General features: G+C 45.9%; 3 protein-coding genes across 3 annotated transcripts; 2 read left to right on the top strand and 1 right to left on the bottom strand.

The window, feature by feature from the left end:
- Positions 1 to 425: 425 nt before the first annotated feature.
- LOC100823852 (myosin-4) lies at positions 426 to 5,900 on the bottom strand. The gene is made up of 5 exons (XM_003562384.4): positions 5,701 to 5,900; positions 4,501 to 4,910; positions 2,160 to 4,032; positions 1,710 to 1,916; positions 426 to 1,463 (listed from the first exon to the last, which is right to left on the bottom strand). Exons 2-5 carry the CDS (start codon positions 4,854 to 4,856, stop codon positions 1,146 to 1,148), a joined length of 2,754 nt encoding a protein of 917 aa, XP_003562432.1. The 5' UTR covers positions 4,857 to 4,910; positions 5,701 to 5,900; the 3' UTR covers positions 426 to 1,145.
- Positions 5,901 to 14,551: 8,651 nt separating this feature from the next.
- Positions 14,552 to 15,758, top strand: LOC100820849. The gene has a single exon (XM_003559722.4). The coding sequence runs from the start codon at positions 14,651 to 14,653 to the stop codon at positions 15,311 to 15,313; it is 663 nt and encodes a 220-aa protein (XP_003559770.1). The 5' UTR covers positions 14,552 to 14,650; the 3' UTR covers positions 15,314 to 15,758.
- Positions 15,759 to 16,238: 480 nt separating this feature from the next.
- Positions 16,239 to 19,953, top strand: LOC100846655 (RINT1-like protein MAG2L). Its single transcript, XM_010235447.3, has 4 exons — positions 16,239 to 16,507; positions 16,684 to 16,794; positions 17,055 to 17,167; positions 17,298 to 19,953. The coding sequence occupies exons 1-4, from the start codon at positions 16,270 to 16,272 to the stop codon at positions 19,263 to 19,265; spliced, it is 2,430 nt and encodes an 809-aa protein (XP_010233749.2). The 5' UTR covers positions 16,239 to 16,269; the 3' UTR covers positions 19,266 to 19,953.
- The last annotated feature ends 864 nt before the right edge of the window (positions 19,954 to 20,817 follow it).

Raw genomic sequence — 20,817 nt, 5'->3', positions numbered from 1 at the left:
TTTGACTCTGGGCTTGTGAGTTGTGACACGACTGCAAGCATTAATCCCAGTTCCTGTCACAAGATCATAACCAAAGAAAAATACGTGCATACATGTATCTATACGTGTAATATAATAGCGGTCAGAGCTCCCGCGGTCGTGTCGTTAAATGCTGACTGCGATACTGTCGTCTCCCACTTGTTCACAAAAATCAATTTTAATTACGTGTTAGATTTTCATACAGTCATACTAACACAGATCGATCCGATAATTATCGGGAACCGTACTCAAGTACTGCTCGGTCGCACATGTCGTATACATATGCAAGTCCTGTGAGTCCCTGTCTGAGGCTTTCAAGCAACGTTGACACCAATCTTCTACAGCGCGGCTGCGGCGATGTATATACAGAGTCACAACTGACAAGTGAACAACAACAAAGAAGAGACTGATTAATGGTTCATCGATCGCCACATTATTATGTATGCATGCAAAGCCTTACAGAAGGTGCAATTAATTAGGTTCATCGTCTGCAATTCTGCAAATATATATAGCTATGGTGTACTGAAGATACTTGTAGAAACATATCATGTCATATATATCATATGGACACACTATGGACAGTCAGGCATCGGTTGATCTACCTCTGTTTTCATGCTGTAAGAGCTCTGCTGCTGACCGTAAAACATTCTTAGGTTCTGTCTGTATGCAGGTTCTTTTTCTTTTGAGTGAATTTCATTTTTGACCCCTAAGTTTCAGTTTTTTGACAACTTTGATCCCATTTAGTGAAATTTCCGCTTTTTGACCCCATTTAGCAAAAGTTTTGCAACAGATGACCCCATTTAAATGCGCTGAATGCCATGGTAATCATGTCGTGCAACAAGACACTAGAAAAAGGATGTTGAATCTTCTGCGGGCATTAGCACAAGTTAATTTCGTTATCTCAGACATGATTATCGGAAGACATACTAAGATCTCGCTAGCTCCTCTTTGTTTGCAGCAGATATATGCATTCAGACCGAACAATGAGGTTTAAAAAAATTAAATGGGGTCATTTGTGGTAAAACTTTTGTTAAATGGGGTCAAAAAATGAAAATTTTACTAAATGGGGTCAAAGCTGTCAAAAACCTGAAACTTAAGTGTCAAAAATGGAATTCACTCTTTTCTTTTCACTCCATATCGAATTGTTTCATTGTTCTGGGGCTGCAGATGAAGTCCAGCGGCGGCTTGTAGATGTTGTCTTGCAATATGGAGATCTGGCCCTCCTTGACGAGGATGTCTTCTTCAAGGGATTCCACCTCCTTCTTCAGCGAGACGATCTCGTTCTGCATGATGCTGGTCGTCTTGCGAAGCTGCTTGGATTCCTGCCACGAGAGGTCCCTTTCGTCGGTTACTATCTTCAGCTGTCCTCTAAGGGCACTTAGCTCCTTGGCAGATTCTTGGAAATCCTGCTGGATTTGGTCGATGGACTCGTCTTTCTTCGAACCCTGGTAGGTGCAAGAAATAATATGTAAGCAAACAAAGAATACAGACTAGCTGCAGATGCTCAAGAATAAATTGGAAAAAAAATGTCACAATTAGTGTTGCACAAACATAGAATTATGCATCAAACAGCTTCTAAGATGTCCACGGCTAGCTGAAGGTAAACAAGCAGCTAAATTGTACAAATCCACCTTTCAGCACACAAAAAGAATGAAATGCTTGCTTCTTAGGGAATAAGGATAGGATGTTACCTGAAGCTCCAGATGCTTAGCCTTGTGGGTAATGCAAGATAGTTCATCCTGGACTCTCTGGACCTCATTTCTCATGACATGTTGGATACGGAGCAAAGATGCCACGTCTGACCGCAATTGTTCAATGTCAAGTTCCTTTGACAAAAGTGCCTCCTTAAGTACTCTATTCAGAAGAGACTCTTCTTTCAACTTGAATTCAGAGTTATCCTACATTAAGAACAGAACAAAGATGGGAAATATCGGATCAGGGATATGCACCTGTTGAAACATGTTAAGATTCTATAATAGTTTAAGCAGCTCCTGATTTGACTCGATTCACTAGAGATACCGAATAAAAAATATATTATGTCACAGTTTCATGCTAAAAACATTCTCAAAAACATCTATGGTTCTTGTTCCTAATGGAGAGGATAGTGTAATGAAAAATAATTTAATTGCTTGCTTTCTTACCAGATATAACTCATCCTTCTGCCCCATGGGGGTGCTACCTCCAACTGCAGAGTCTCCAGATTGTTCTTTCAATTTTTGCTTCTCAGTGAGCACATCATTGATTGATCGCAAACTTCGTTTCAGATTATCAATTCCTCCTCTGATGCCCTGGAACTCTAATGTGTAATCTAATGCATCGATATCACTGTCATGTTCATTTTCATGCCTCCTGCATTTCACGAGGTCCAACAATTTGGTGCAAAGTTGGCTAGTCTTATCAAGCAACGACAAGCCTTGTAACTGCAAATTGTCCACTCTGGCTTGAAGCTCCTGGTCAAGACGAATTGAGCTAAGGGTTGATCCATTTTCAGTACTTTGTATACGATTCAGGAGTGCAATATTCTCCTGCCTAAGAGATTCTGCTTCAAGATGACGAGATTGGACTTCAGCTCTCAACTTCTGCTCAACTCCTGTCAGTCTAATTAGTTCCATCTGCATCCTATTCTTTTTCTCACTGCTGAACTCAGTAGATTTCTTATCTAATTCAGAACTGTATCCCTGTCTCAAACCAGCGATTGTCTTTTCTTGTTCATTGCATATTGTTTGTAACTTTGCAATCACTTGATGCAATGCCTTGTTATCAGCTTCCTTATCTTTCAAGAATTCCCTGATATGATCCTTTTCTTCTGAAGCTTTGGCAAACTGAGCATGCAAATCTACTGAAGAATTATGGAGATTAGTGTGCTCGTTTCTGACTTTCTCTAGCTCATCGGCTAGCTTTATGTTTTGCGTTTCTAAACTTGCAACCTTATCAGCAGAATCAACTCTATTTGCTTCAAGAGAAGTGAGCTCTCTCTGAAATGAGACATTCTTCTCTGCAAGTTCTCTCACCCGTTCACGTAGTCTCTCTTCTTCAGATTGAAACATTAAAAGCCTGGCTGACCAATCATTTGACCTTCTGTCGATCTCTCTCTCCAAAGCACTTTGTACTTCAGTCTTCTCCTTCTCCAGCCTTCTAGTTCGGATGTCCAATTCTTTCATTGATTCTTTGTACCGCTCTTTGGCAGCAAACCTTTCTGTAAGGCGTGCCTTTATCTGCGAAGACAGTTCTTCTGCTAGCTGTCTCCTATCTTCAGTCAAACACTGAATTAATTGGAACATGTCATTTGACCGTAGTCGCCTATAACTGGACATGTTAAGCTCGTAACTGTCTGCAGAAGGGTCTATGAACCTCTCTTCAACTTCTTTTGCCCTTTGAAGCAACTTGTCATCAGTTTCTTGCCCCTCTAGTGCAGACCCCAAGTCATTATCATGGAAATACTGGGGGCCATCATGAATGACATTTGAAGGTTGCATATCTTGGAAATCCTCATAGATATCTTCAACAGATGGAACACTTTCTGATTTGTAATCTTCCAAATGTGGATATCTCCCAAAATCATCCGAAACAGTTGCATGATGTTTACTTGCATCGTGCGGAGCTGTAATCTTGCAAGAGTTACCTGTACACTCTTGAGCAAATTGGTGGACATAGCCATCATCCACATTTGAGTAGGTCTCAAGGCTCTCTTTCATTGATTTTGGCAAATGATGGGGTCGAGGTGGCCTTCTTGAATTCGAGACCACAGATCTGGTGGGAGAGTTCTGGTTCCGCTTCTCATATTGGATTGCAGCTTCCTGCTCTCCATCAATGTATCGATCTAGCACTTCATTCTTGCTGAATCTCGTCGACCTGCATCGCAGGGCAACAGGAGAGGTAGGAGGAGAGTGACCTGTTGAGCATGAATGACATCTTGAACGAGGAGAATCAGTTTCCAGGACTGAATGTGCTTTTGGAACCTTTATCGAGTATTGTCTTAATGCAGAATGCCTTTCTGGTGACCATGCATAGTGACTGCAAGTAAATAATCAGAATAAGTTGGGATGAAATTTTTATCACGACGACTGTTATAGATACAATATAGAACTGCCATAGATAAAATGGAACTTAATCACGAGAACAATATTTAAGCATAAAATAATCATAGAAGAAAATAATGATGTGCGATTTATGTAGTACAAGTAATGGAGCGGTGAACGGTGCCTAAGAGAAGCTGCATGTGCATTGAAACTGGACAATTTGCAACAAGAGACTGCCAGATAATTAAGAGTTTACAATAGTAGCTCATGAGATGAAATGAGTAAAACATAATGAACATATCCTGAGGTGTTTTATTTTCCTTTTCTTGTCTTTACTAGCATGGAAAGAGCAAGACCACGGGATGTCAATGACACATACTGTTTGATCAATAAGCACGGTAAACATCCTAGATTTTGTGGAGTCGAGTATTGACAACAATCATCATGTAGTCCAAAAACTTACTTGACATCTTCAGCATGGCGAGGCGCATCAGGTTCATGGTACAAAGAACCAGCAACATCACCCGAGAAGCTGAAGCTCCGTTCCCTCAAGCAGCTGTTGGTAGCCGCGGAGAATGACATGCTCCTCCTGAGCTGCTTCGGATTGGACGGTTCCTCATCTTTTAGTTTCTCACGACGGCTTCTCGACCTAGATATCCTTGCTGTGGGGTGGTTGGAACTGGAACTGGAATTGCCATTGCCCTCAGCCTCCTCCAATGTCTTCTTGTACTTACTCTTACTCTTGCCATCATCACCCGGCGTCCCATTCTCATTCCCCTCGTTCCCCGTGGAGGATCCGAAGAAGAAGAATCTTCTCATCTTGGGGAACTGTTGGAGACTCACAGAGCCCTCCACCCCTCCAAGGACGAGTTCCTACACAGATCAGATCTTCCTCAGAAAATGAACTACGGAGTATATAGTAAACAATACTCCCTCCATTTCACAAAGAATGGCGCCCACGCTTTTCGAAGTCAAACTTTGACCAACGATTAGACCAATTGTATGTAGATTATATGTTACAAATTTTATATCGTTGGAAAGGTTTTTAAAATACGAATCTAATGATATAATTTTGGTAACACATAAGCCTCAAATCATTAGTCTAATTGTTGGTCAAAGCAAAATTTTGAAATGCGTGCGTGCCATTCTTTGTGAAATGGAGGGAGTAATGCTCAACCACGACACTGGGTCTGCAAATATGATTCTAGGGAAGCCTAATGTTAAACCATATCGTTACTTGAGGGAGTAGACATGAATGAAACAACATGGGGGCTTAAAACAGTAGAGGAACATACATCATGAACGAATAAATCAACAAAGGGGTTCGAAACAGTAGACTTTCATACATGTGAACCAAAATTGCAGGAGTCACGAATACTTCTGGAAGAAACCCAACTAGCACGTACGCACACATACTAGCCGATCCAGCGGAGCTGGGTCAGGCAATTGGTCGAACAGGTTACATACACACACACGCAGACACAGGCAGAACAAGTATGAACCAACGGCGCACGAACCAAACCGAAGCCCACCCCGGAATTCACAGTCTCCCACCAGAAAATTCACCGAATCCACCCCCGGGATTGCCGAAACTAACCAGCCTAGAAACGTAGCAGCATCGAGATCAAGGCAGGAGAAGAGGAGAAGGAGGAGTCGCGCGGACCTGCGGGAACCGGAGGGAGAGGAGAGGACGCTTCTTGCGACGGTCGAGGAATCGGGCCGGCGCGCGGATCAATCGCGCATTCAACAGCAGATCTGGAGATCGAAATCGAGCGAATGGTTTACGGCAGGAACGCGGATCCTGGAAGAGGAAGGTGGGTGGGGTTTTGCTCGTTTCTTTGAACTGGGGGAAGATGGAGCGAGCGGGAGGAGCCGAGGAGGACACCACGGCATGGGAAGCGGCTTATTTGGGCCGAGAAGGACCGATCTCTCTCGGTGGGCCGAGCCGTAGGGTTGGGCCGAGAACTGGAAGTATATGGGCCGCAAGTGACATGGATTTGGGAGCACATCGACCGAGAAGGCGGCCTGCTCCGTTCCGCTTCGCCGGCCCACCACACCCGCTCACGTCTGCAGTTATTACACCAGATACAAAATGGTGAGGAGATCATGAGATGCGATTTTCTAAGGTGCATATTCCTTTCATTTATTTTTCTCAGAAGAGACATTCAACAGGAGCACTCTGCAACATCATCTGTCTCAAGATGGCATATACAATACTCCCTCCGTCCCATAACACGAGCCACGCACGCATTCCTAAAACCTCAATTTGATTAATTAAATATGTATGTTTCTTAACAAAAAATACAACATCAGATTCGTTATCGAAATAACTTTCTAATGATATAATTTTTTAATTATTTAAATTATATTTAGTTAGTTAAATTAATAATTTAGAGATGCGCGAGAGGAGGAAGTATACAGTTTGTGCATGTTATCTGTCAGACTCGGACTGTGTATATATATGCATGCAGGGTTGAAAGTTTCAACCCGTTGACACTTGCCAAGCGTGAATTAAATCAAGTCAGCAACCAGTCACTGTACGTAGCATTCAAGATCAATATATTTAGTCTAACTCCCATGGTTTTGATTGATTCTTGGCTAGGAAACGAACAAGCAATCAGCATGTGGAGCCTGTTTGGCCCCATCCAATATGTCCATGAGAAACGACAACTAGTCCATGTCCATGCCATGCCCAACGACAACTGTTCCCTTCGTTTCTTGTGCAGCCTGTTTGTCCGGCCAGTCGCCTGCATAATTTAGTGGTAGTATTGCTAATTTAACATCACCATCTCCAATCTTTTTAACTAGTATCTGTATCTATCTTGTCAGCATGTAGGAAAAAAAAATCAATTACAGTGAAGTTTGAACCACACTAGTGAAGTGGCATGCATGCACACAACCATGCAAAAACAAAGCTCCGGGGAATGCATACACAGGCCAGCATTGACCTAAGGATAGGGATGTTCCCAGCGATGTCAAAGGGGATTAAGCGACAAGGAGATAGTGTCCAAGCTCAGATGCTTTGTTACAACTCCGAGAAGGGAATCCGTCACGCAGGCATGATAGCCAAGAACACATAAACAATGTCCACTTAGTCAATAATTAATTGGCCCTAGCTGGCTAACTGTGTCGTCATTAGACCAGTTCAAATGTGTGTATAAATATTCTGGGACTTATTGTACGACCCATGCTACAGGAAGGAGGAAGAGCAAGTGGATGAGGAGGAGCAGGTGAGTTATAAGTCAAACGGCGTAGTATCACATGCATGGAGAACTTTGTTTTGTTCTTTTTATATATGAGGGGAATCGATCTGGTGTACTATATGTGTGTGTGTGTCTGGGAGTGTTAAACAATGTCAGGGTGGATGCTTACCACAGGGTGAGATCATCATGCCATCATAAATCGCTTCTTGTTGTACATGCATGCCAAATAAATTGGCCGCATTTTTACATGTTTTGCTGCAGAGACGACTGATTGACCTTGGAAACGTTTTCAGGTACTCTGATCCTAAATTCTTAACTCAAATTTGCCTAAATATTGATGTATCTGTTATTAAAAAGCTCTAGATGTGAAAGTATTGGTTAAAACGTAGTACCTCTAATGGAGGCCGCATGGTTCATATATATTCACTGTGATCAATCAATCACAGGATTATAGGGATAATACAAGAAAAGTACAATCTCTAGACTTGATCTCCAAGCTAATCCTATACAAGGCAAGGACGCCGGTGATTAGAGGAGATGGCGGGCTACTAGCTCCTGCCATGCATACACTTTCCAACAGCCCCCTCAATCACGACTTGCCCAAGTTGAGATTGTGTTTGAACATCCTCATTTTCTGCACAGGCAGAGGCTTCGTAAGCCCATCTGCGACCTGATCTGCTGATGGAATGAATCGGATCTCCAATTGCCCTCGAGCTACCCTTTCACGAACAAAGTGGTAGTCAACCTCTATATGTTTGGTTCGAGCATGGAGGATGGACTGGATCCAGATCACTTCAGCTGTTGGATTGGTGACAGATTTGTACTCCGCTTCCGTACTTGATCTTGACACGGTTGCTTGCTTCCGAACACACTATGATATGAGATTAGAGCCAAAGAATACAGCAAATCCACCAGTGGATCTTCTACCATCACATGAACCAGCCCAATCAGAATCTGAGAAAGCACTTACTAGTGTCGAAGGTGACTTAGTGAATTTCAGTCCAACCTCCCATGTACCCTTAAGATACCTCAAGATTTTTTTTACTGTTGTCCAATGACTTGTTGTTGGTGCATGCAGAAATTGACAAACCTTGTTTACGGCAAAGGATATATCAGGCCGTGTAAGTGTCAAATATTGCAATGCTCCAACTATACTTCTATACCTTGTTGTGTCTTCGGTTCACAATGGATCCTCTTCATCAACACATAATTTTTCTGTGGTTGTCATTGGAGTTGGCGCAGCTTTACAATTATGCATGTTCACCCTCATCAGCAGATCAGTGGCATACTTGCCTTGCATCATCATAATACCATTACTTGTCTTCTTGACTTCAATGCCCAAGAAATAGTGTAGCTCCCCTAGGTCCTTCAAGGCAAAGTATGCTTTCAGATCAAGAAGGAGAGCTGCCACGGCCTTAGTTGAGGAGCTGATTACTATAATGTCATCGACATATACGAGCAAAAATATCTTGATGTCATGCTTGTTATAAAAGAACAAAGACGTATCTGCCTTCGAGGGACTATACCCAAGCTCCTGTAGCCGTGTACTGAGCCTTGAGTACCATGCCCTTGGGGCTTGCTTCAAACCATACAAGGCCTTGTCTAACTTGCAGACATGATTTGGCCTTTTCTTGTCTTCATACCCTGGTGCCTGCCACATGAAGACATCCTCCTCCAGAACACCATGAAGAAACGCGTTCTGTACATCTAATTGTCTCATCTCCCATCCTCTTGATACTGCCAAGGATAGTATTAATCGAATTGTCGCTGCCTTGACTACGGGACTGAAGGTGTCCTCGTAATCAATTCCATATCGTTGCTTAGACCCCTAGGGCACAAGTCTTGCTTTGTAACGGTCTATACTTCCGTCAGCTTTCCTCTTTACCTTATAAACCCATTTGCAATCAATGATATTACTTGCATCTCTGGCTGGCACCAAATGCCACGTCTCATTTCGCTTGAGAGCATCATACTCTTCTTGCATTGCCTTAATCCAATTCGGATCATTAAAGGCCTCAAGTTGGTTTTCAGGTTCTCCGGTGGTACACAGGTTAATGATCCGGCCATACCGACCATACCTCATTGTACCATCCGTCAGCTTCCTTGTCTGATGAATTCCCGTCATGGACCGTGTGACAGCATGATTTGGGGCCAGTGCAGGCGATGGTGACGCCGAATCAGCAGAATCAGATGGAGCCTGATCTCCAGACGTGGTGGCCACAGAAGATCCGGACGGTGAAGATCACGAGGAAGATCCGCCCGGAGCATGTCCCACGCTAGCGCGAGATGATTGCCGCGCTGATGAGGGCGATGATCCCGAGGCTGTCGGGTGGCTGCTTCCCACCCCCGTGCTGTGGCCTGACCCAACCGGCACGAAATCAGAGGCAGATTCACCGTTGGTTTCCTCGGAAGCGCCGAAAGAATCATCTCCGTAATCAGCGCCAGAATCATTTGCTTGGGCCACAATTTCTGCATCAAATTGATCCGAATTTGCACCGCGAGCATGCACATGTGTCCGCGCATGACCCTGCACACAATCTGAGCCAGCACAAGCATTAGAAGTATGAGTATTAGTCATGTGAGCATGCAGTGGTCTATCCCCATGAAGATTTGGTGGAAGGAGAAGCATGTCAGCTTTAAGACAGGCACCGACATTTGGATAGAGTTTGGCAAAGGGAAAAACGGTCTCATCAAAGACAACGTCATGAGAAATGTAGACCCGACCAGTAGAGATGTCAAGACACTTGTAGCCTTTGTGTAAACTGCTATACCCAAGAAGCGCACATTGTTTTGATCGGAAGGCTAATTTGCGGGTATTGTAGGGACGGAGATTTGGCCAACACGCACACCCAAAAACACGAAGCAAATGATAGTTCGATGGTTGGTGAAACAAACGCTCAATAGGCGAGGAAAAATTCAAGAGCTTGCTAGGGGTGCAATTAATTAAATAAGTGGCCGAAAGATAAGCCTCGTCAAAACTTTAATGGCATAGAAGCATGCGCCAAAAAAGACAAGCCAACCTTTACAATGTGACGATGTTTTCGTTGAGCGGATCCATTTTGCTGATGCGTATGTGGGCATGAAACATGATGGGTAATCCCAATTTTCTAGAAAAAGGAGTTAATCTTCTCATATTCTCCCCCCCAATCAGTTTGCATAGTAAGGATTTTATGATTCAAAAGTCGTTCAACTTGAGCTCGAAAATCAAGGAAAATCTGATAAACAGTTGAACGCTTTTTAAACACATAGATCCATGTAAACTTACTGTAATCATCAATAAAGCTTACATAATAGTTATTCCCACGAACGGAGTCGGGTGCAGATCCCCATACATCCGAATAAATAAGTTCAAGCGGTTTGGATGAAAAACTACTGGAACGAGAATAGGGCAACTTGTGACTCTTTGCCTGTTGACAGGCATCACAAACTAACTGTTTATTTGACTCAAAAGAAACTGGTAGACGATATTTCTGGATAACAGGCTGAGTGACGGTGGAAGACCGATGCCTAGCCGATCATGCCATGTGGTGGAGGTAGGTGTGTAGACGCCATAAGCTTGCTTCTGGTGGTTCTGGTGGAGAGCGTGTGAAGGTAGAGGATAGAGACCACCCCTACATCGGCCGAGTAGAAGAACTCTCTTCGTGACCTGGTCCTTAACAAGAAAATATGTGGGATGAAATTGGATATAAACATGATTGTCAGTAGTAAAGCGATGAACCGACAGAAGATTTTTCATGGCATTAGGGACATGGAGAATATTTTTAAGGTGTAGTTTGCGAGTAGGGGAATGTACCACTGAATGACCAATATGACTAATATTCATACCTGAACCGCTCGCAGTGTGGACTTGATCATCTCCATGATACTTCCCCTTGACCGTGAGCTTCTCCAGTTCACCAGTGATATGATCGGTGGCACCTGAATCTGTATACCAGTTCGTATCAATGCCGTAAGAGTTCATGGCAGCGCCGGCAACCTTCTCACCTTGCTCTTACTCCAGATCGAAGCGGTTCCAGCAGTCGAAGGCAACATGGCCCATCTTGCAACAGATCTGGCAGATGGGTCGCTGTCCAGGCACGCTAGATTGACGACCCCGGCCTCAGTTTCCTGGTGCAGGTCCGCCACGGCCACCATCGCCACGACCGCATCCATGATCGCCACAGCCACGGCCTCGGTGCTGTGCTGCGTTCCCCGACGCTTGGTACTGGGAGGGTGCAGCTCCCTGGCGCTCTAGACGGGCCTCCATGGCGAGAAGTTGTGCATAGATGTCACCAATATGCACCTTCCCGTCCTTGGAGTTGATGATCTCTACGACTGGGTTGTATGATTCATCTAACCCAGCGAGAAGGTACGACGCAAATTCTTCGTCGTCCATGGCACGGCCTGCGGCTGCCATGCCGTCTGCCTTGCCCTTGAGCTTCGCGAAGTAGTCCGCGATCTTGTCTGCTCCTTTCTCTATCTTGCCGAGCTGGCCCCTGATCTGCACAACACGCGCCCTGGATTGTGAGGTGAACATGGACTCGAGCGCCTTCCATATCTCAGCTGCAGAGGTGCAGGATACAACCTGCACCATGATCTCCTTCGACAGGTTGGACAGGATGTATCTCAGGACGATTTGATCCTGAGTAACCCAGCATATGTACGCCGGGTTTGACACCTTCTCATCTTCCTCCTCCTCGTCCTTCTTCTCGACAATGATGAACTCGGGCGGCGGCGGAGTGCCGTCAATGATCCCGAGGAGTTGGTTCCCTCGCAGCGGCGGCAACACCTGTGCCTTCCACAGGATGTAATTGTCCCGAGTTAAGTTCTCGGTGACTGGAACCAGGGGCGCGATGAGGCCCGCGGATATGGAGGTAGACGATGACATATTTGAGATGAGCTCTGAGGAGACGGAGCTCTGATACCATGTGAAAGTATTGGTTGAAGCATAGTACCTTCAATGGAGGCCGCATGGTTCATATATATTCACTGTGATCAATCAATCACAGGATTACGAGGATAATACAAGAGAAATACAATCTCTAGACTTGATCTCCAAACTAATCCTATACGAGGCAAGGACCCCGGTGATTAGAGGAGATGGCGGGCTACTAGCTCCTGCCATACATACACTTTCCAACACTAGATACATGTAATATTTCGACAACAATTTAGGATCGGAGAGAGTAGCTAGCTAGCTGTTTCTAAGTTGATTTTTGCATGTGTGCGCCGTTGAATACAATGCTAGTTAATCGATAATTCGATATACTCCCTCCGTCCCATATGAAGTGACGAAACATTACATGTATCTAAACGTTTTTTAGATATAGATACGTTCATCTTTGACCAAATTCGAGTCACTTAGTATGGGACGGAGAACTATATACTTTTCCTGGCTAGTGTGTGGCTGTCAAAAGTAAGTACGTACTCCAGTACTTTTTCCAGTGTCAAAGTAGTAGCAGCAGTTTTGAACTTTCCAGTGTACAGTGACATGTGAGAGGTCTATATCTACCCAATTATCCATCCATTGATCGACAATTACTGCATGTAGTTAATCAAAGTTGGAGCATTAGACATATTAGTGCAGGTAATTAATCGACCTAGTGCTTGCCAGCAGGGCCCATGAGTGAGACGAGAAAGTCTTCGAGGGCACTCAATCACAAGGGAATGCCTCATGGGATGTCTGCATGCATAGTTTCATCATCTGATTAAACATAAACCCCATGCATAGTACTAGTTTAATCATCCGGTCAGTCAGTGAGTCAGTCTCTGTTTGCATGGATCGATCCCCGTTGACCATTGTGTGTAGCGATCGAGTTTTGATTGGAGCAGTTGGCTGGCTGCTGGATCAATCGATCAAGTTTTTTCAACGCTGACAAAACTTAAATGACGTTTGGCCTGGGAGATGGATATATATTAGAAACCGTCAGCCTTGTCCAGCTCTTCTTCTTTATTGGCAAAAGAAAATTCAGAAATAAAGCTCGTCAGAATCAGATCGATCAGGTAGGTCAACCGACTGGGAATACTAATCGAGCACAATACTGGAGTATTGTATTGTGGACTAGGAATACGATCGGAGGATGCAGGCGCAAGAAGAACATGCTCTTATAATTACCTGTCGCGCGCGCGTCGGTGAAAAGTAATTGACCGGCCGACTCGAGTCTGAACAAACTGATGGATAAAAAATGTCGGCCGGTCATTTTCTCACGCGATCCGATTCAGCCGCGGCGAGGCCAGGGAATGAAAAGGAGGAGGATGTGTATGAAGATCACTTGTAACGGACGCATATTATGCAGAATCTGAATCTCCCATCAATCACAATTAGATCCGAGCCGGCCTTTCACAGATCGATCTACGAGCCGACGAGGATCTCCTTGCAGATTTCCCACCAGCTGATGAGCTGATTAAAGTGGTAATGTTTGGTACACTGGTGATGTTTAATTAGTCCATCGGTGGTTCTGTTTCAGTGCTTAATTAATTGGCGGTTGCTTGTTGCTCGTAGTATCAGAGTATAGAGCGAGCGTGTGAGATCATGGTGGGCAGATCGGTCGATGGGATCCTGCACCTTAAAAAGGAAAATTCAATTCTAGTCTCTCGATCGATCGGTGTGGCTGATGGGTCGATATATGGCTATATATGGTCGTGTTGTCGGTACGTAGTAGTACCCAGCAGCTAGCGAGATCTTCCGACCGGACAAGCTAGGGAAAGAAATCCGGGCGAGAGCGACAGGCATTGGCGTTGGCGAGCAATCGAGCTGAGCTGAGGCAGTGCTGATTAACCGGGTGATTGATGGATGGATTGGTGAAATGCATTTCATCTGATTCGGTTCCTTTCATGCCGGTTTGCTGCCGAATGAACGTGCGTGGTCGATGGAGCTCCTAGCTAGTACTAGGATTCTACTAGTACTAGGTAGGAGTGGTAGCACGTTGCACGGGAAGCAGGGTTCCAGCAATCACGCAACCTTTGTTCGTGCGGAGAGAGTAGAGTACTCCTCCGTACAGTGTGGACGGTGTTCTTGTCCGTGTGTGCGACGAATGAATTGGTAATGTTGTGTGTTTTCCTTTCTGCGTCTTGCTAACCTCGTAGCTTTGGTTTGTGTTGAGTTTAACTCCAACTCTCAGTTGCTACAAGTAGTAGTACGTGGAGCCAGGTTGGTTGACTCCGTCTCCGGCGGTGGACTCGGATGGCCTGGCTGGATGGACACACCCAGACCAGAGCCAGAGAGACGAAAAAGGGCCGCACGCCGACACCCGCCCCGATGCCGATGTGCTCACGCGTTTTCCCGTTCTCCTTTCCTTTGCTTGCTCGCTCTATAAACACCCCACGTCGTCCCCATTCCCAACTCCTCCAACACCAAACCCCGGAAGCCGCACACACGGTCCACACTAGCCGATTTGGGTACCTTTGCATAGCTGATAGCTAGCAAGCGCCATGGACGCCATATCCTGCCTGCCGCCGCTGCCGGCGTCCACGTACATGAGCACATCCGCCGCTGCCTGCTACACCGACGCCGCCGTCGCCCGCGCGCTCCCCTTCTCCATGCCCGCCTCCGCTTCCTCCTCAGAGCTCGACCCATGCTCCTCTTCGCCTCTGTTCGCGGACTTCGTCCCCGGCGCCGGTGGCTGCAACTGGTTCGCCTCCGGGTCCTCGCCGCCCATGGTCGAGTCCGTGTTGGTCGCGACCACCCCGGCATCCAACAAGAGACAGCAGCAGCAGCTGGGCTGCCGCGCGGGCGGCCCAGGGAAGCGGCGAGCCAAGAGGCGGCCGTCGAAGCGCGCGCCGACGACGTACATCAGCACGGACACGGCCAACTTCCGCTTCATGGTGCAGCACGTCACCGGCGCCCTCCACCACGACGTCGACGTCGACGGTTTCTTCTCGCCTGCTGCAGCGTCCAGTCTGTTGCTAGCCCAGGACGATGCTGCCTCTTACGGCGCCGCGTTCGGCATGGACGATGATGGCCTCCTGGTTGCCGACGACGGGGCCGCGGCGCTTCAGCAGCAACATCATCGGCAACAACAAGAGCAGCAGCAGCAGGCGTGCTTCCCGACGCTCGACTCGTGGAGCGTCATGTGTCACAACCACCAGATCTAGGCATCTCTAGCAGCTCGTAGCACGCAGCAGCGGCCATGCCCTGGTCCCATCCACGCTGACCTTGTAGATCGATCCATCGGCCATCAGGCCTTTTCTTCTTCTTCTTAAGTTCCAAACTTCCAATGGCGCCGGCCATTGCAGCCTTGCAGGAGAAGTAGACTTTTTTTTTCCCCCTTGGTCAGCATACTCCAGTATAAAGCTGCACTGTACTGTACTACTGTATGTACGAACGTGCTAGCTGCCTTGCTGCACAGTGTTTGTATGAGTATGACATGGTGTGCAGCTAGCTACCGTAACATGCTGCACGGACCAACCTGTGTCGACGGCCCGTACAGTACCGTATACGCAATTGTTTCAACGGCGCGGCCTGGTCCATCCGTTGCATTCTTCTTTATGCGTTGACAAAATTAAAGCAGCTCCTCCGAGCTGTGCAGTTCGTTTGTTCCGTGCTGTGCCTACTAATTAATCGGCTCGCCATCCGCCGCGGAGCATTGCCGGCCGGCCGACCGACCGGGCAGGACTATTTCGCTCCCGGTCTCTCTCTTGTTTCTCTTTCCAGATGGAACACTGGGTTCCAATTGGAAAAGGCCTTTTTTGTTGAAGACAAATAAGCCTTTCTTGGATCTACATGTATACTACCCTGGGCCATACTGAAGGGCCCGATTGCGAACGGGCAATTTCGACCCACTCAAGCCTCCCATTCCGGGAGAAGCTTGGACGCTGGCCCGTTAGATCTCTCTCTCGGATGGGCTGAAGCCCAACACCAGACCACTACTGCGTGTGCTTTCTTTCATTTCTCCGTGTATATGACCAGATCACTGGGCCTGGCCCACGACGCGACAGTTTTCATTTCCCCAGCCCACCACCTCTCAAGCTTCCTTTTTCTTTTTCTCGAAAAACAACAAGTCAAGCCTGCATTTCTCTCTCTCTCTCTCGTTCCGAGTTCCGACCGACCCATGTCGCCCCCGCAGCCGGCGGCGGCGAGCCTGCGCGGCTTCCTGGACGCGCACTTCGCCTCCGCCGAGGACCTCGCCGCCGCGCCGGCCCTCGCCGAGCTCCTGCGCCGCGAATGCGCGGGGCTCGAGGGCTCCCTCCGCCGCCTCGAGGCGCACCTCGCGTCCGCCTCGGCCTCCTGGCTCGCGCGCTCCGCCGACGCTCGCTCCGGCCTCCGCCGCATCAGCCGCTCCTCCCGAGGTCCGTCGTCCCCCGCTTCCCCTAAACTAAACCCCCTACTAGGGTTTTGATTACCCCTCGTCTGTTCTGTGACTTCTGTCCTGTATCCTCCTGGTTCCGCTCGCGGTTTGCTTCCGTCAGTGAACCTCAGTTTGCCGATTTGGCTCGGGGTCTCAGCGGCTTTCCTCGTTTTGTAGGAGGCGTCGGTGCCAGGGACGATTCTGGGGAGGAGACAGCCGCGCCGGGCGCCGAGCTGCCGGCGATCGTGCGGGAGATCCAGCGGATCGACACTATTCGGCTCTACGCGGGTGAGCGTTTTGTTCCTCCTCCCTTCGCGTCATGCTCTCCTAACTGTAAAATGTTTTGGATAATTGGATGTTTAGCTGTGATTCATTTACCTCTCTCAAATCTGCACAACAAGCAATTCATCCTTTCCTAGCTGCCAAAGAAAAAGAGAAAATGACTTTTTTGGTGCTGTAAATTGCATTATTATACGCCCTTCATGATCTCCCAGCAAGATGTAGGGATTTATAGCGCTTTCTGTAACTTTGCTATGCTGACATTCCAGAAGCTACTCTACAGTTGGAAGCTTTGGTTGGTAACCTAGAAGATGCAACGTTTTCCATCGTTAGACAGGCCTCAAAGTTGAACCTGTCATCGGTACTTCGACGAGCATCCAATGTAAGAATCTTTTGCCTTTCCTTTTTTTTCCTTTTCTGTTCCGGATGCAACTAATAATAGGTTATGGTGATAATGTAACTAATTAAATGTAACTTGCACTGAGTGTTACTCTTTCATTTCTCAAATGCAGGGAATGGAGAGGAAGCAAGAAAAGTTGCTCCAGGCTGTTGATGCTGTAAGAGATATCGAGCGTGAATTGGTAAGGATCAGCACAAGTAGGCCACAGTGGACAAATCTTATAATGGCTGTGGATTCTAGAGTGGACAAAACTCTAGCCATTTTGAGGCCTCAAGCACTTACAGATTATCGAGCTCTACTTGCGGTACTAGGTTGGCCACCTTCCTTGTCTTCACCAGACATGGAGAAGGACAAGTACTCCCAAGTTCCAAATCCCCTTGTCTTGATGAATGAGGCAAATAGAGAGAAGTATTCTGAGAGTTTTCTAGCACTGTGTGCCCTGCAACATGTGCATGCCAACCGTGACTTGCGTCAATGCCAAAGTTCAGCAGCAACTTCTAGCATGTCTGATTCAAAGTATTTTGATAAAACTGCATGCTTTGATAATGGACTTTGGGCAGTTGATGAATTGGTTCAACCTATTGTGTCCAGAATGGAATATCATTTTTCTAAATGGTCTGAACAGCCAGAGCTAATTTTTGCCCTAGTTTACAAGATAACAAAAGATTTCATGGATGGAGTGGATGATATATTGCAGCTTTTGATTGATCAAGCAAGACTTCTGGGCTTAAGTGCCAAAGATTCTTGGGTAACTGGAATGGTGAAAATGCTTATAGGATACCTTGAGACGCAAATTTTACCAGCCCTTGTTACCTCTTATCGTAGTACTGATGACAAAGCTGAAGTGCACTCATCTTGGATGCATTTGAATGACCTGATGGTTGCTTTTGATAAAAGAATGCAGCTCCTTGCAGATTCAGGAATTCAGAAAATTGCATCAATTTCTGAAGGGCTCTCTCGGTCCTTATCTGTCTTTTCAATTTACAGTGAGCATTCTGACTGGCTTCAGATATGGGCCGACATTGAGCTTAGTTCTGCACAGCACAAGCTCAAATCTGAAATGGAGGATGAGACAAATTGGTTATATAATATTGGTCACCAGGATGAGCTTGACCACCAGGAAAGCACTAGAAAATTTCTTCTTTCCACCAGAGAAGATTACAAAGCTCCACCTGTTTCTGAGTTTGTTATCAAAACTGCATCCTTGATGATTGAAAGAAGTCATGCTCTGCCAAATAAAGGGATGAAGATCCAGTATACAAGATCTACTTCAGTCCAGTTCTTGAATGACTTCTTTATTGTCTTGCATGGACGATGTGATGCATTGCAATTGTCAAATACAGCTCTAGAAGATGAGTCTTTATTGAAAGCTTCATATGCGATTAATGCTGCTCGATATTGTGAATATGTTCTTCGGGGATGGGATGAAGGTGCCATCTTCTTGGAGATGGGTGCGCAACATCAAAGTTCTTTCTTTGCAGATGAAATTGCCTTTTTGGTTAAACTAGGGACCAATTTTCTGGAACAGATCATGTCCTCCATCCTGCTTGAGTTTGAAGATCTATCCTGGGACTATGTCCAAAGCATTGGATCTTCAAATGAACAAAACCAACCAGATGGTCAGGTTCTAGATGAAGAGAACCTAGAGGTGTCACCTGGATTTGTTGCCAGTCTAGACACTCTGAGCATGCGGACCACGAAACTGAAGCTATATCTTAACTCCAAAGATTTCCTTGACCTGTGGAGGAGTATAGCAGAAGGCCTTGACTACTTCATCTACAGCAGCGTAAAGTGGGGTGAAGTGAAATTCTCTTGCTCAGGAGTCATTCAGCTAAGAGTCGACACGAAAGCCATTCTCCGCATCTTTAAGCCATACTGTTTGAGACCTGAAGCTTTTTTCCCATTTGTAACCGACTCTCTGAGGCTGCTAACCATGCGAGAGGCAGACACGCAGTACTTGCTGGAAGCGCTTAAGGACGGCTGCAAGGAGCAGGAAAGTTGCCTGAGGCAGCAAGGATTGCACCATGTAGATGCTAAGCAGGCCGTTAAAGTCTTGAGAAGCAAGAAGTCTGGCAGATAATCTTTAGTTAGGTATAAAGAATCTCTGAAACCTTAAGGTGACCAGAAGCTGTCTTTCTGCCGTGCTGATGCAGACTGGTGTCTTCCTTCCAGGAAGCATAATGTGAACTCAAGCATGATGACTGACTCACGAGTCATGATTTCCTACTCACAGCAAGAAAGAGGCACACGACTAAAGGATACGGCAACAACAGTGAGTGAGCATTGCAACTTTCCAAGATTGACAGGAACTAACTAACCTTTGCTACTTACCGCGTCCTGGAATTATCCAGGAAACTGTTCTTTGCTCACAAACCAGGCGAAAGTTGCTATCTGCCCCAGGTCCATATCTGCGACAAAATTGGAGATGCCGGCTTTGACCGACTCGATCCATATTCAATCTAACCACGATATCAGAGTAGATGGACCATATTATTATTCAGATGCTTACATCATTGCTTGGTATTTTGTCAGCTGATTTCTTTGGTTAACCCCAAAGTCAGAATCTCACAGAATGATTCTGATGCCTCGTATATCAATTCAAGCCAACGTAATCAGGGCCAGATCAAATCCTTACCTTAACCCCCCTTTTTTTTATCATTGCTGAGCTAATCTTCAAACTGTTTCTGGTATCTAGACCAGTTCAACAACTGCTTACCTCTGCTTATTGCAACTCCCAGAGAGGAAATTCGACATAGAAAATTGTAGTAGACCTGTCATCCGATTGCCTCTGCCTTTGACTTTTAACTCGGTCAAAGTGTGATGTGTCCCAACAAAAAGGGTCAATGTGCGGCTGTGAGCTGCATAAGCAACCAATTTACGGCATCCAAATGGCAATTGTTTGGAGCACACAGCAGAGAACGTTCCGGTACTGCTACCTACTGACAGGCTAAAAATAAGAGTGTCACATTCACAAAAAATGTTGAATCCTTCTGTGCATTTCTGTCATGAGTTTGCTTGTTTATGAAGCACCGTGGCTTTGATTGGCCAATCGGTTGATCTCCTAAGCTTTAGGATTACTGGTCAGCGCATCTATGATAGGGCCATGTCAGGTTTCTTTTACTACTAGGAAGTTTTTTCTAGGATGCTTTACTATATATGAAGTTCCTTTTACTAGTGTATGACATGTTTTCGTTGTTATACGATAACATGAAAGGCACAAGAGAAAACAAACTTCTCTGTCCGGAGACGTTCCTGTCAGTTTTGAAAGTGTCGAAACTCAAAAGGAAGGCAGAGCAACTTTCTATCAACTCTCCACTTTTTCTTCGAGTTTTACTTAGCAACTTGCAGACAGATCTTCAGCCACGGATACTGACGTGTGATATACAGTGACAGAACGAAATAACCTTTCACACAATTTGCCATTCCTGGTACAAGCCTTTATACAAAAACACTTTTTTCTTGTGTGTTGCAAAGCAGAGTTTTGGGAGTAGAACAATAGAAAAGTTGCAGATTTTGCTTTTGGGACTACTACATAGAACAGGCGGATTCACAACTTCTTTAGCGGCGCTAATTGAAACACAAAGAAAACATTTATCTATATATCCAACACGGCTTCTTAAGCGGCTGGAAAT

The sequence above is a fragment of the Brachypodium distachyon genome, chromosome 1 (assembly GCF_000005505.3).
Source record: "Brachypodium distachyon strain Bd21 chromosome 1, Brachypodium_distachyon_v3.0, whole genome shotgun sequence".
In the NCBI taxonomy this organism is placed as follows: Eukaryota; Viridiplantae; Streptophyta; class Magnoliopsida; order Poales; family Poaceae; genus Brachypodium; species Brachypodium distachyon.
This window is presented reverse-complemented; position numbering and strand designations above follow the sequence as displayed.

Coding starts and splice junctions, on each gene's coding strand:
- LOC100823852 (XM_003562384.4), bottom strand. CDS start 4,856: ATGAGAAGATTCTTCTTCTTCGGATCCTCCACGGGGAACGAGGGGAAT. Junction 1,917..2,159: donor AGAAGGATGAGTTATATCTG/GTAAGAAAGCAA, acceptor TTCTTAATGTAG/GATAACTCTGAATTCAAGTT. Junction 1,464..1,709: donor CTAAGCATCTGGAGCTTCAG/GTAACATCCTAT, acceptor TGCACCTACCAG/GGTTCGAAGAAAGACGAGTC.
- LOC100820849 (XM_003559722.4), top strand. CDS start 14,651: ATGGACGCCATATCCTGCCTGCCGCCGCTGCCGGCGTCCACGTACATG.
- LOC100846655 (XM_010235447.3), top strand. CDS start 16,270: ATGTCGCCCCCGCAGCCGGCGGCGGCGAGCCTGCGCGGCTTCCTGGAC. Junction 16,795..17,054: donor CACTATTCGGCTCTACGCGG/GTGAGCGTTTTG, acceptor CTGACATTCCAG/AAGCTACTCTACAGTTGGAA. Junction 17,168..17,297: donor TACTTCGACGAGCATCCAAT/GTAAGAATCTTT, acceptor TCTCAAATGCAG/GGAATGGAGAGGAAGCAAGA.